The sequence below is a fragment of the Lissotriton helveticus genome, chromosome 10 (genome assembly GCF_964261635.1).
Source record: "Lissotriton helveticus chromosome 10, aLisHel1.1, whole genome shotgun sequence".
Classification (NCBI taxonomy): domain Eukaryota; kingdom Metazoa; phylum Chordata; class Amphibia; order Caudata; family Salamandridae; genus Lissotriton; species Lissotriton helveticus.
In genome coordinates, this window is record NC_136071.1 from 82,500,968 (window position 1) to 82,514,137 (window position 13,170).

At 43.2% G+C, this 13,170-nt stretch overlaps 1 protein-coding gene across 1 annotated transcript in view; it reads left to right on the forward strand.

The window, feature by feature from the left end:
* Window positions 1-13,170, forward strand: part of COG7 (component of oligomeric golgi complex 7) — a 219,679-nt gene that overhangs the window by 13,491 nt on the left and 193,018 nt on the right. The window contains exons 3-5 of the mRNA XM_078664791.1: window positions 226-374; window positions 2,692-2,808; window positions 4,119-4,287. Coding sequence (XP_078520917.1) covers window positions 226-374; window positions 2,692-2,808; window positions 4,119-4,287 — 435 coding nt within the window. The remainder of the gene's footprint in view (window positions 1-225; window positions 375-2,691; window positions 2,809-4,118; window positions 4,288-13,170) is intronic.

Sequence of the window (13,170 nt, forward strand, 5' to 3'; positions counted from 1 at the left end):
TTGCTTACCATTATTTTCTGTAATGACAACCCCTTGCCTTGCTCAGTATTATTTTTCACTTTATTATGTGTTCTTGCTCATGATTGTTTACCGTTCGTGGCCACTTACCTTTCTTGTCTCCTAATCTGCACATGTTGCAAGGTCTTCCTATCTCTGTTCAACAAGTATTTCCTCCTATAAGGTTCTCTTTAACAAAGGATTTGACTTTAATGGGTTTCTCTGCAGAGACCAGTCACCAGGCCCTCCAGAGCATGCCTCGAGTTCTTCGGGACGTGGAGGCCTTGAAGCAGGAGGCCTCCTTCCTTAAGGAGCAGATGATCCTTGTGAAGGAAGACATCAAGAAGTTTGAGCAGGACACGGCTCAGTCTATGCAGGTACAAAAGGGTCCAGCATGATATTGGGTTGGTCATAAGATGTTGTAATCTGGGAGTTTGGAGGAAAAAAAAACTTGGTCAAAGGGGTTCTGACTAACCTATTCCGTTGAACCACTTTATATGAACATTTGTGTTTGTTTAAGTTTTTTTATGATCACATAGTTCCTTTTCCCACTTTCTTTGTTCATACCTACTCCTCCGCCCTTTTCCTGCTCGTCTTCTGTTCATTTTGGGTGGAAAACACTGGACCCTTTTGTAATACAGCTAAAAAATGTTCCTTCTGCATAGAAAAAGATACATTAAAATAGAGTGCCCCAGACAAGCCTTTCTAGCCAGGGTAAAAAAAAGAGAGAATTCTTCCCACAGATTGGAAGCTAGGAGCTGTGGCTCATTTTCTCCCAGTGGTGAAAAATATACAATCTGCACCCGGAGAACACCTCGTACCTCTTGCGGCTGCTTGACGCACGAGGCACTTCACCTTTCACGACTGTAACTGTCCATTGGGCTTGCTCCATTTCCGCCTGTCCAGGAGCACTACCGCATGCCCTGTCATCTGGCACTTCCGGTTGAGCCAGCGGCACACACTAGATACTTTTGAGCAGTGGCAGCGATGGAAGTGGCGAGCTGATTTATTGGACCAATAGTCTGCAGCATTTTGTCAGCTTAGTTACTCTATAATTGAAAGAGCAAATAGGTATTTTTTGTAATAATTAACATGTGTGTCTTTAAATGAAGAATTAAGTAGATTCTGTTTGCTTTGTAAGCAATTTGTATCTCTTGCAAGATAATTAGCGTATCACTTATATTTGTTTCCATATTGAATGCATAATTGTGTGTTTTGTTCTGCTACGGCCAACGCTGAAAACAATAAACAGGGCTTGACACTGAACAGAAAGAAAGTGAAACCAGCACCCTGTGTCTTTAACTGTGTTCAGTTTAAAAAAAATGTTTGCTCAAATGCCTTCTTAAGAAAAGTGTAAAAATTGTGCACAAATTCTATAAGAAATGCTACGTGTAATCGTAGCTTCAACATCCTGCGAATGCTACGCAAGATCTTCCGATGGATCCCCACCGAGACCAGGAAGACGGTCACCCAGGCCCTCGTCACCAGCCGTCTGGACTACGGCAACTCCCTCTACGCCGGAACCACCGCCAAACTCCAGAAGAGACTCCAGCGGATCCAGAACACCTCAGCACGACTCATCCTGGACATCCCCCGCCGCAGCCACATCTCCGGACACCTGAGAGACCTGCACTGGCTCCCGGTCAACAAGAGAATCACCTTCCGGCTCCTCACCCACGCACACAAAGCCCTACACAACCAAGGACCAGGATACCTCAACAGCCGCCTCAACTTCTACGCTCCCACGTGCCAGCTTCGATCGACCAGCCACGCCCTCGCCGCCGTCCCCCGCATCCGAAGAGCCACCACAGGAGGAAGGTCCTTCTCCTACCTGGCCGCCAAGACTTGGAACTCCCTTCCGACCCACCTCCGCCTGACCCAGGACCACCTCGCCTTCAGGAAGCAGCTCAAGACCTGGCTGTTCGAGCAGTAGCAGACCCCCCCCCCCCCCCCAGCGCCTTGAGACCCTCCGGGTGAGTAGTGCGCTATACAAATGCTCTGATTGATTGATTGATTGATTGATTGATTGAATAGCTTGTGATCCTTCAGTACCGAATTGCACTTATTATATATACATTTTTTCATAACAATAAGTATAAAATTAAGAAATGATAAACTATGGTAAAAAAATGACAGTCTGGGGCTCTCACCATGAAGGTGCTACGTGTAGAATAATGTTTCTAACACGGTCGGAGTGGCTGCTGTTAGATTTGCTCTGGACACGAGGATCAAAGACATTTTGTAGCCCTGGAGAGTGGTCTTAAAATGCCCCACTTTTTCATTACAAGCCATTTTCACAAGGTCCTGTCCTTTGTCAGCAGCTTGGTTGTGTGGTAGAGGGTGGATTGTCCTTACAACTGAAAGACACATTGATTGTGCAAAAATGCACACCTTACCACCAACTCCTAGTTAATTTAGCTAAAGCTAAATAAATAGTTAAATAATGGAGTTAGATAGAGCCAGAAGTTCTTGGGTGCAGTATAATTCAGGGAGGTGCCCTGAAATCAGTTTCCAGAATGGAGTCTATGTTGCTTCATGTTTTTTTTTCCTCTATGCAGCTGGGGTTCCCCTGGCTTTTTTTGATGTTTGTAATAATTTACTGTTAGTGATAGATTATGTTTTTCTCTCCCTCGCTGCTACCAACAACTTGCTGTTAGTTGTGAACTTATTTTCTGTCCTCTGTTTTGGGCCTAGGTGCTTGTGGCGATGGATCAGGTGAAGTCCCGGATGCAGCTGGCCTCAGAATCACTACAGGAAGCCGACAAGTGGAGCACACTCAGTGCTGATATCGAGGAAACCTTCAAAACACAAGTATGTCTACTAGGAAAGACTGTGATAGAAGAAGGAACTGCTTGGGAGATTAATGCAGAAAGTGGAATTAGTGGCTAAGATCTTTTTTTAAATAGTAAACATTTTTATTGATCCTCAGATCTAAGCATATGCACTTTTAGCATAAGTATGTACTGCATATATGATGGTATGATCCATTTACGGCCCACTGCATAAAGGTGTTTTGCATTTGCAAAGACTGCAATTTGCAAAAACAGGGTTTGCAATTGCAAAACAACTTTGTACAGTGTACCAGAGCTCTTTTGTGAGTCTAAAAAGTATTTCCAACACGAAAAAAGGCTTTAAGGCACTTACTGATTAGTAAATGGGAGAGTGCATGAAAGGAGCATGCCCCTCCACGGGGTCTTTGTGTGGGGAACAGTGAACCGTTTAGATGAACCCCGGACAGGGTGGCTGATCCTGTCCCAGGCAAAGAACAAACCTTTGGACATTGCACAAACCACTTGGGTGTGGCTAAAGAGATCCCTTTCCAGCCAGGCACAAGCCAGTGAGAATTATGTAATGACCTCGGTCCTGTGGTTAACAGTGTGACAGGCAGCTTGTAAGTGAGATGCAGTCTACTCAGACTTGTTCTATGGTTTGGAGGCTGCTACCAAATCTTCATTCTCACACGTGGATTTGCGGGCTGCCACCCTAGAAGGGGCTTGGTGAAGAACTAAATGATGGGTTTGTCTGAAGCGATTATCAACATTTGGAAGGAAGATCATCCCTTCTCTGATCTGCCACAAAAAGGGCTGTGTGAGTTAGGGTGAAGCTGTGGACTATGGGGATCCCCACATTTAGACAGAAAATAGCAGTCTCAAGGTGCCAGGCCACTACCTCTGCCATCACATTTTGTATATTCTGCCAGATGCCATTGCCATTTACAAAAATATATTTGCTCATGTCACCAGAAAAGGCACAGTTCCTGAAGTATTGCAGACCACTTAACATCATGGTAGCTCAAATTCCCATTACTAGGACAGCTGTATTGTTTTATATTCACCAGTCTGCCTTTTAATGCCAATAAACTGCTTGGTGATGCATTGATTTAGCTATGTAGAGCTTGTCGACCACACCTTGAAATGCAAACTCTGGTCCCAGATCATTATTGTCACAGGCAATGGGACTTTTGTGAAGTGTGGTTCATTTATGTTATTGACTGAATGCACATTCTACCATCTCTTTATATGCATCTGTGCATCGTTCCTAAGTGCTCATACTTTTATATTCTGGCTTTTCCACCAAGGCAGGTATTGTTCAGGGACTGAATTATTCTTTTTTCATCCTAGGATGTGACTGTAATATCAGGGAAGCTAACCAGTATGCAGGGCAGCCTGGCAATGCTGGTGGACACCCCTGACTATTCTGAAAAATGTGTCCACTTGGAAGCCTTGAAGAACCGCCTGGAGGCCATGGCCAGTCCCCAGATAGTGGCCACCTTCAACGCGCAGTCTATAGGTGAGTGTTTCCTGCAGTTTAGCCTGAATTGTCAGCCTGTAGGTGAGTGGAAACCACTCTTCAGTCTACTGACCATCCTGTTGGACTCATTTGTGGACTGTTTTCACCCCTTTAAGCCTAGTCTAAAGGTGATTCCTTGCACTGCTGACCCTATTTTCATGATCCTCTAAACGTGCAGGTTTGTTCACATCCTCTTTGATGACAAGCCTATTAGAGCATCTTTGCAATCTGTCAAACTCCAAATATTAGATCCACTCTACAAGCAGCTTTGATATCTATCTCCTTAAAGGGCACAGAACACTGGTCTAGTTAATGTATATTTAATCCTAAGTCTGGAGTCAGTCGGTGTTAACACTGTAACAATATGTCTTTCTGAAAAGTGTTTCCTGCTCCTTTGGGCCAACTCTCGCTGTGTTCCTGCATTACTAAAAACTGTCTGTGTCTGCCTAGCCCTACGCGGACCCGCCCGCCAGTCTCCCGCCGCTCCACCGCTTTTACCATCTACAGCAGGAGCCGCCGAGCGGAGACCGGCGAGGGGCGGGACTACGACACCCAGAAGCCCTGCTGGGGTCCGCGTGTAAAGGAAGCGCCAGGAGGCGCATAAAAACAGCATCACCGCCGCCTCGCGGGACGCGAGCGGGGCGCCCGGAGCGAAGCCCGGGCAAAGGGCGGGCCCTCTGTGGCCCTCAGGGGATCTAAGGTGACGGGACGGGCCACCCCTCTAACATCTAATGTACCCAAGAGTCATCATTAAGATAACCTGGATTTATGATCTACCTTCAGTCTCCAAAAACCGCCCCTTTCCTTCCATATAAGCCTGCTTTGAACCAGGACCATCGGGAAAGCCAAACCGGAAGGTAACGAGGCCTGTGTGATTCCTATTGACTATACTGACTACATTGGGGCCACGGTTATTAGGAGCATTGCCAGATACTTAAATGTCTAAGTCAAGGAATCCCATCGCCCCGGGTAATACCATGGACAATTACCTGGTACAAGTTGTGGAAAAAATAAATCATGAACGGAGGTCCTCGCTGGGTCTTGGTACCCCACTGATTTTGCCTCAAAATGAGAACCTACAAACAGACTTAATCCTTCTGGATACCCCGACTGATTTATCCCCAGCTCCACAAGGGCCGGATGTGGGGCCATCAAAAAATGTGTCGTTTGAGGAAAATCCAGCTATTAATGCTGAAACGATATCGGGGGTTTCAAATGTCTCTATGCATGACCTAGACCCAGACATGGAGGTAGTAGATTCCAGTTCTCCCTCACCCCCTGTTCCTGCTCCAAGAGTAACAAAGGGGACTTCTAAGATTTCTTCAAAAAGGGAAGGGTTAAGGTCAAGTAGGAAAAGGCCAGCTACCCCGCCCAATAAGAAAATTGTAGATGGGAATGTGGGTGAAGGAGATGTGAGTCGGGGGTGGGATGATGGCTTACTAAAAAAACTTATGGGCATGCTGGACATTAAGCTAAGTCAGTTAGTAAAACCCTTATTGTCAAAAATTGATCACCTCACGGCTAAAATAAATAAAATGGAGGCCTGTATAAAAATAACTAATGATAGAGTGGAGGAATTGCCGACAAGGCTTATAGAAAAATTGGCTGAAAAAACTCCATTAGAAAGTGCAAGCTCAGGAGTAGTAGAGCCTCCACAAATCCAGCAGGGTAATCTGAAGCCTGGTCAAGAACAAACTAATCTTCCTGGTGCTGTCCCCATAGAGCCTGTAGGGGACTGTATACTACAGGGATCCAATGCAGAAAATAACCCTGTGGAGCTAATTGTAGAAGCTTCACCCCTCATTCTGGTACTCGCCAATGTCCCCCCTCTAAATACAGGGCAGATAGAACACCCCGAATCATTATTAAATAAGGCACTTCAATGGTTAAGTAACAACATGCATATGTGTCCTGGGGGTAAACATAAGCTGGCAGAAGATTTGCTAACGGCTAAACGGGTAAAATGGATAGGGAGTAGGGTCAAGAAATTCTCGGGGGACTGTGTGGTTGTGAACCTTAAAAGCCCCGAAGTTTTGCCAGAAATTCTGAACAATCTTCTTCCTCCCCAACGTAGAACGGCAGAATTAATTCCACTCACCCTGGACTTTTTCTATAATAGGAAAGGCTTAGTGTCAAACCCGAGTGTTCTGCGAACCAAATGGTCTACAGTGGCCAGTAGAAGTACAAGGGAGGGTCCATCTAATGTCTGGGGGTTAAACCTAGATAATAGATTTACAGCATTGTCTAACCTGAACGAGTGCGACTGACTTACAATAGATAAAGGATTAATAGTGGAACATCAGTCGACTCATTCAATATGTCAATTAGACAAATCACTAGACCAACATTTAAAAAATCTAGAACTCGAACATAAGGTCTCAATAAGTCCTAAAAGTAATGTACCTATAACAGGGTCTGATGGTCCAAGTAATATCAGCCTAATAGTTGGGGATGATTTAAGTCCTGAGCAGGGGGGACTGCTAACTGTGGACCCCAGGGGAAATATGGAGGTGCCATTAACATTAGGCCCAACTCCAGGAGAACGACCATTGACTTTTATATCTTGGAATATAGCAGGCATAGCGAGTAAGCTTGATACCCCAGAGTGGGTGGATTATATTGACAGGCATGACATAGTTATGATGCAAGAAACTTGGTCAATTAACCCAGTATGTCGTTTGGGGTATGTAAATTTTTATAAACCTGCATCTAGAGGAGAAAAAGGACGTCCCTCTGGAGGACTGTTGATATGGGTCCGCCAAGCATTAACTTGCACCACATCACAAAGGCAAATAATATCCAACGACATCCTAGCACTGAACATCAGATGGGCCAATGGCCAAGAAGTAGTTTTGTACAACCTCTACGCTAGGGGGGTTGGTACAGGTATTCCATCTGATGTTTTTACCACTCTAGAACAAGATGTTGAAACCCTTCCACCTAATTCCCATATCATTGTGGGTGGTGATTTTAATTCAACTTTTGAGCCCCTGGGAGAAGAGGATAGGAGCTTAACGGCAGAGGAAGACAGTAGATGGGGAATACCGCAACTAGAGATTCCTCCCATAAAAAGATGGAGTGCCACGGCCATCAGGATAAAGAGTCTCTGCCTCTCCAGAGGATTGAGAGCCACGAACGGGAGGACACAATCTGATTTAAAAGGGAATTTTACCTTCGACAATGGTCGTGCATCAAGCAGGATTGATTACTTTTTAATTGATCTAAGAGCATGGTCCAAGCTATTAGACATGGCAGTTGTATCACGCTTGGAGAGTGACCACCATCCCCTGTATATGACTTTTCACCCCTATCAAGAGTCTGGTGCACTCTTAAATAACAAGCAGATGGTAACACAAGATGTTGTGTGCTCCAATAACCAAAGACATCTGAAATGGGTTATGTTGATTGGGGATGAAAGGAAATTAGAACATTTGAAAGATCTAGTAAAAGAAGAAGTTAGCGTCATCAAGACGCATTTTGGGAACCCTAATTTCAAGGAATACATGATGGAGGCCCACAAAAATCTATTTAACAAACTCCAAAGTTTTTTCATTAAAACAGTAGACCCAACAGCAGCTAAAAAACATCAAGCCGTTAAAGGCTGGTATGATAAAAGCTGTAGATTGGCTAGACAAAAACTAAGCGTAGAACTGAAAATAGGAAACCCTTTAGCCGTCAAAAGGGCAAGAGATATCTACAGGCTGACGCAAAAGCAATCAAAGAAGCGTTGGGATGAAGAGGGCTGGAGTGAGCTAAAACAGGCCTGTGCCAACAAAGATTCAAAGCGGTTTTGGGCCTTGGTTAAATGGAACAGGGGTGGGGTAGCAGCCCAACCACAAAACCATGTGTCACAAGAAGGCTGGAATGATTTTTTTCAACCCCAGTATGCCAGATGCCCGAGATATGCATCTATATCTCTCCCCCAAACTGTCTTTTTTAAAGACCAAATATTTACTGAAAAGGAAGTTAGCCTGGCACTGGACTGCGTGTCAGGGGGAAAAGCGCCGGGCATGGATGGCATCCCAGCAGATGTTTTTCTATCTGACCGGTCTTCTTGGTGCACATATTTCACTTGGTTGGCAAATGCAATAGCTATGGGTGGAGAAGTCCCAGCCTCGTGGAAAGGGGCTGAAATCATCCCTATATTTAAAAAGGGGGATAAAACCCAGGCAAAAAACTATAGACCCATCAGCTTAATTGACACTGCGCAGAAAATAATGGGTCGACTGGTCCAGAATAAATTACAGCAGTGGATTGAAGACCAAAATATGTTGTCGCCTTACCAAGCGGGATTTCGCCCTTTGACTAGCAGTGTTGATCAAGTTTTTTACTTTCTAGCCATCTATTGGAGAAATGTCACACTGCGAAGTGGCACATTGTACGCAGTCTTTGTGGACCTAAAAGCCGCATTTGATCTGGTCCCGAGAGAAAAACTGTGGGAAACACTGGCCGATGTGGGAATAAGCAGAGAGCTCCTAACCTTGCTGGTCCGCCTCCATGACAACAATTTTGCAAAAATAAGGTGGGGCAAACAGGGGGAAGTGACGGCCCCCTTTCCAGTCGAGCGGGGGGTGAGGAAAGGATGTGTCCTGGCCCCAACGCTTTTTTCTATCTATATAAACGGAATTGTGGAGCATCTAAATAAATCCCGAAATGACTCTCCACTCGTAGCAGGTGTACACGTCCCCGTACTAATGTTCGCGGACGATACGCTTTTCCTATCACGCACGCCTAGTGGATTGCAGAAAGCGGTTGACGCTTTTGGGGATTTCTGTGATAGCCGGAGTCTGGAATTAAACACTAGTAAAACCAAATTTATGTGTCTGAGTTCCCAATCGGCTTTCAAGGGGATAATAAAATTTAAGGGCGAACCACTGGAAAAGGTAGATGCCTTTGCCTACCTAGGAATTATCCTCCAACATGACATGAAATGGAAATCACACATTAATATGGCATTTTTAAAATTTAGCCAGCTAGCAGGTGCAGTTACCATCAAACATAATACATCCATGACAAGACCCATAAATTGTGCACTCGAAATTTATAGTATGAAGGTACTGAGTGCATGCTTATATGGGTCTGAGCTCTGGGGATTTTCAAACCTAGGAGATCTGGGGCGGGCGGAAAATAGATTTCTGAGAAGGCTTGTTGGGGCCCCACAAAGTACCCCCATAATCCCACTAAAGATGGACCTAGGTAGGAAAAATATTGAAGACATTGCCCGCCTTCGTCCTTTGTTGTATTGGAGGCGCCTAATGGTAACCCCAGAGTTAAGTCATTATGCATCAGCTTTTTTTGATGTTGTGAATTTCGACCGTTTTCACTGTATTGCCTGGTTAAAGGAGCTCCGGGGCACATTGGGGAAGTTGGGCCTTGACTATTTGTTGGGCAATAAGGATGTCGCCTTATTTCCAACGAATAAGCAACTGAAGGACATTTATTGGGACTCGGTATATGTTTCATCGTACCGCAAAGGCCTGCAATCTACCCTGTCATCACGCTTTTTGGACACTAAACAACTTCCATTATACGAACAATATTGGGACGTAATTGAACGTCCATTTGACAGGAAATTATATTTCCAATTTCGTGTGGGAACACTCGCAGTGAACGCTTTTAGACAATACTGGTCCCCACTCCAGGACGCTTATTGTGAACATTGTAAAAATCAAATAGAGGACATTGCGCATTTGCTTTTTTCTTGCCCGCTGTATGCTACCCCCAGGCGAAAGTGGCTAAAACCAGTTTGTAAAAATATGGGCACTCGCTGTTGCTCACAAGCCCTTAGAATTTTAACATCTGATTCCTCTACACCACTGGTAATAGGCGTAGCAAAATTCTTGGCCTGGGCATGGGTAATAAGATCACGTGTTTTAAAGCCTTCTAGTTAATATGGATCATCAACTGCCCCTCTAATCTTGCTTGTTTTCTTTTAACTTTTTCTAATGAATTTTAAAAAAATGTATGTATACATATTTTAGAATTTATCAGCATTCGACTTTTGTTGTTTAATATGCTTTTAACTAACTGTTTTTATGCTTAGTATTTATTGCATCATGGTTAGGAGGTTTGCTTTTATGACTAAAAGTCGAATAAAGCTTTGAAACGCAAACGTTAACACTGTAACAATATGTCTTCCTGAAAAGTGTTGATTTGGAATTACTAATTTATACCTTGACATTTTTATCTGTAGCAAGCAGAGCCTCAGTAGTATCCCCGTTTGTTTGCAAATATACCAACAAGTGTTTCCATTTCACAAGAAGTTAAATCAATAGAACTGGGTTAATTAAGTCCCATACAGTGTTTAATCAAAGGGGTTGTGTTACCATTTTCACACTGTTCTTCAAGAACTGTATTCCCTTCGCTGCTAGGGAAGGGGCTAGTTATAGAAAGGGATACGTCTAACATCTCCTTAGTTTATAGTTAGCATCAGTTTAACTAGTTCTATTCAATATCAGCCAAAACAAATATACTAATAAGTCGATCTAAGGTTTGATAAAGCATCAGAGGGAGTCTTTGCAGGTCTGAGAAGTAAACAAGTTGGTTATTGGCTTGAGTAACCACAAAGCTAATCCAAGTAGTTTTAGTATATAGTTTAATCCTGAGGAATGCGACCCACGACAGATGACCATCCCAGTGAGTTCAGCATCTGACACCAGATTGCATGATGACTGTAGAACAACAGCAACATTCCAGATATTTAGCAAGAACTTTTAAGACACAGTTATAATAAACATTACAGATAATTAAATATCAAACAAACAATATAGACGGACCCACTATCAAAGGACTGCTCTCTAGTGTGTGGGTGCCAGAGAAACCTTTGGTTAGTTAAGACCCCTCACCCACCAACCTAGTTGGTGGCATGCTTCATCATTGGGGGCCCAACCAGGTATCAGAATTATCTCTGGGAGTCCCTGCAAATGTACTGTGTGTGTATGTAATATATATATATATATATATATATATATATATAATCTCACCGCTCAATTACCCTCACATAAGCAAAGGAACGGACCGTACTCCGTGGATCAGGTCAGTTGTTTTATTTTTCAAAATTGCAGCATAACAGGACGCGTTTCGGCTTCATGCCTTCCTCCAGCTGTTACTATATATATATATATATATATAGTATCTATCAGCACTCACAGGGCCATCTCAGCCCCTTGTCTTTATCTAGCTTGCGACATACGCACCATTACCAGTAGACTGCTGCACGGAAAGGGAGCAGAGTGTACCAGAACAGCATGCATTACCAGTTATCACCCGGTGATTACTATTTACCGACTCACCTGAGTGCCAACTTACCTGAGCCATGCACAGTGGAACATTATTTGCGACAAAGATTGCATTTTACGTTGCATTCATGTTATATATGTTTTGTTCTCTTGTCTTTCCATACACTAGTTAGCCGTCCTTTAATAGTGGGTTCATCCACATTGTTTGTTTGTTATTAGTCTTTGGGATAGGGATGTACCCCCACATTATCCTCGCTATCTCTTTGGTTACAGATAATTAAATATACCAAAGAGTACAAAGTATAACCAGTATTACAACAGGAGTGGTATTGTAGTTCAAAGGTGTATGAACCATTTTGGTAGCCTCTATCCTGCCCCGTCACGTTAAGAATTTGGGGGCCATGTTTTATTGATGTCTGTATTTTTTTGATTGTTCTGTAGATGTCTATTGTAATTATATCACACGTATTTGGGTATATTCCATCCCCAGGACGGTGACCTTCCCTTTCTGACATTTGTAACTTAAGTTTTCAGTCATCACCTTTGTACAGCAACATTTAAACGCTAGTGCAGATAACTAGAAACCAACAAATGCTCCTTGATGAATTCTAATTATGCAGTGTTTAAATTTTTTTCTGCGTGACAAAGAACATAACCTCATCTACAAAAGCAGCACACAATGCACAAGTGCCAATCTTATTGCTGTTATATAGCTTTTCTAGTTGAAAGGATACCAGAAGAGGTTCAAAGGTAAGAAGAAGAAGAGGGGATACCATATTTTAGGGTAAATACATTTGATATAAGGCTATAGGATTTAATTTTGATAGGATGCTGTTACGGCCCTTCAAGAAGAAATGACTGATATTACCTTTGAGTAATATAGCTTACAGGGAATGCCATGACAACTCGTTGAAATGCTTTTGCAGCATCCAAAGTTATTGCAGTTGATGGGATTTTACTTTTGTTTGCTTGCGTTTTTATGTAAGCCAGAATTCTGTTGCCATAAAAAGTTCTACCTTTTGCTCTGTTTGTACAGGTGAAATTAGAGGTGGGAGTATGGACTTGATTTTCTTTTCAAAGATCTTGTCATATATTTTGTATTTTGAATGTAATAAATAATATGGGCAATGGCTGGCTGGGTTAAATGATTCCTTCTTCTACCTTGGGAAATGGACTCTAGATCCCTTTGAACAAGTACCAGATGCAATGCCTCATTCCAAGAAATGATTTGAGCGTTAATAGATGAGGGACTAATGTATTACATTTTTTGTGAAACAGATCAGGGGAGCTACCTGGCTCTGGAGTCTTTCTATGGGATGTGCCTGGATGGCTGTGAGAATTTCTCTCTCTAATCTACTTTAATTTTGTCATTACTTTTGCAGACGCTAGTGCCAAGATGCCCTTTGGGCATATGTTACGCTTTACAAATATCAAATATCATTATGGGAGAACATACTTTTCATTTGTGACTTGGTAAAAGTAGGAAGTCAAAGCCCATCAAGGAAAAGCTTGATGTCAGTGTTTATAGCTGATTCGGGTGAATTGATAGGATTAAGGCGCTCACAGGAAGACCTCACACAATCCCAATGTTCTGGTTTTTCAACCGCGATGCTTTCAGAGGGGGAAGATACACCCAACCCCAATC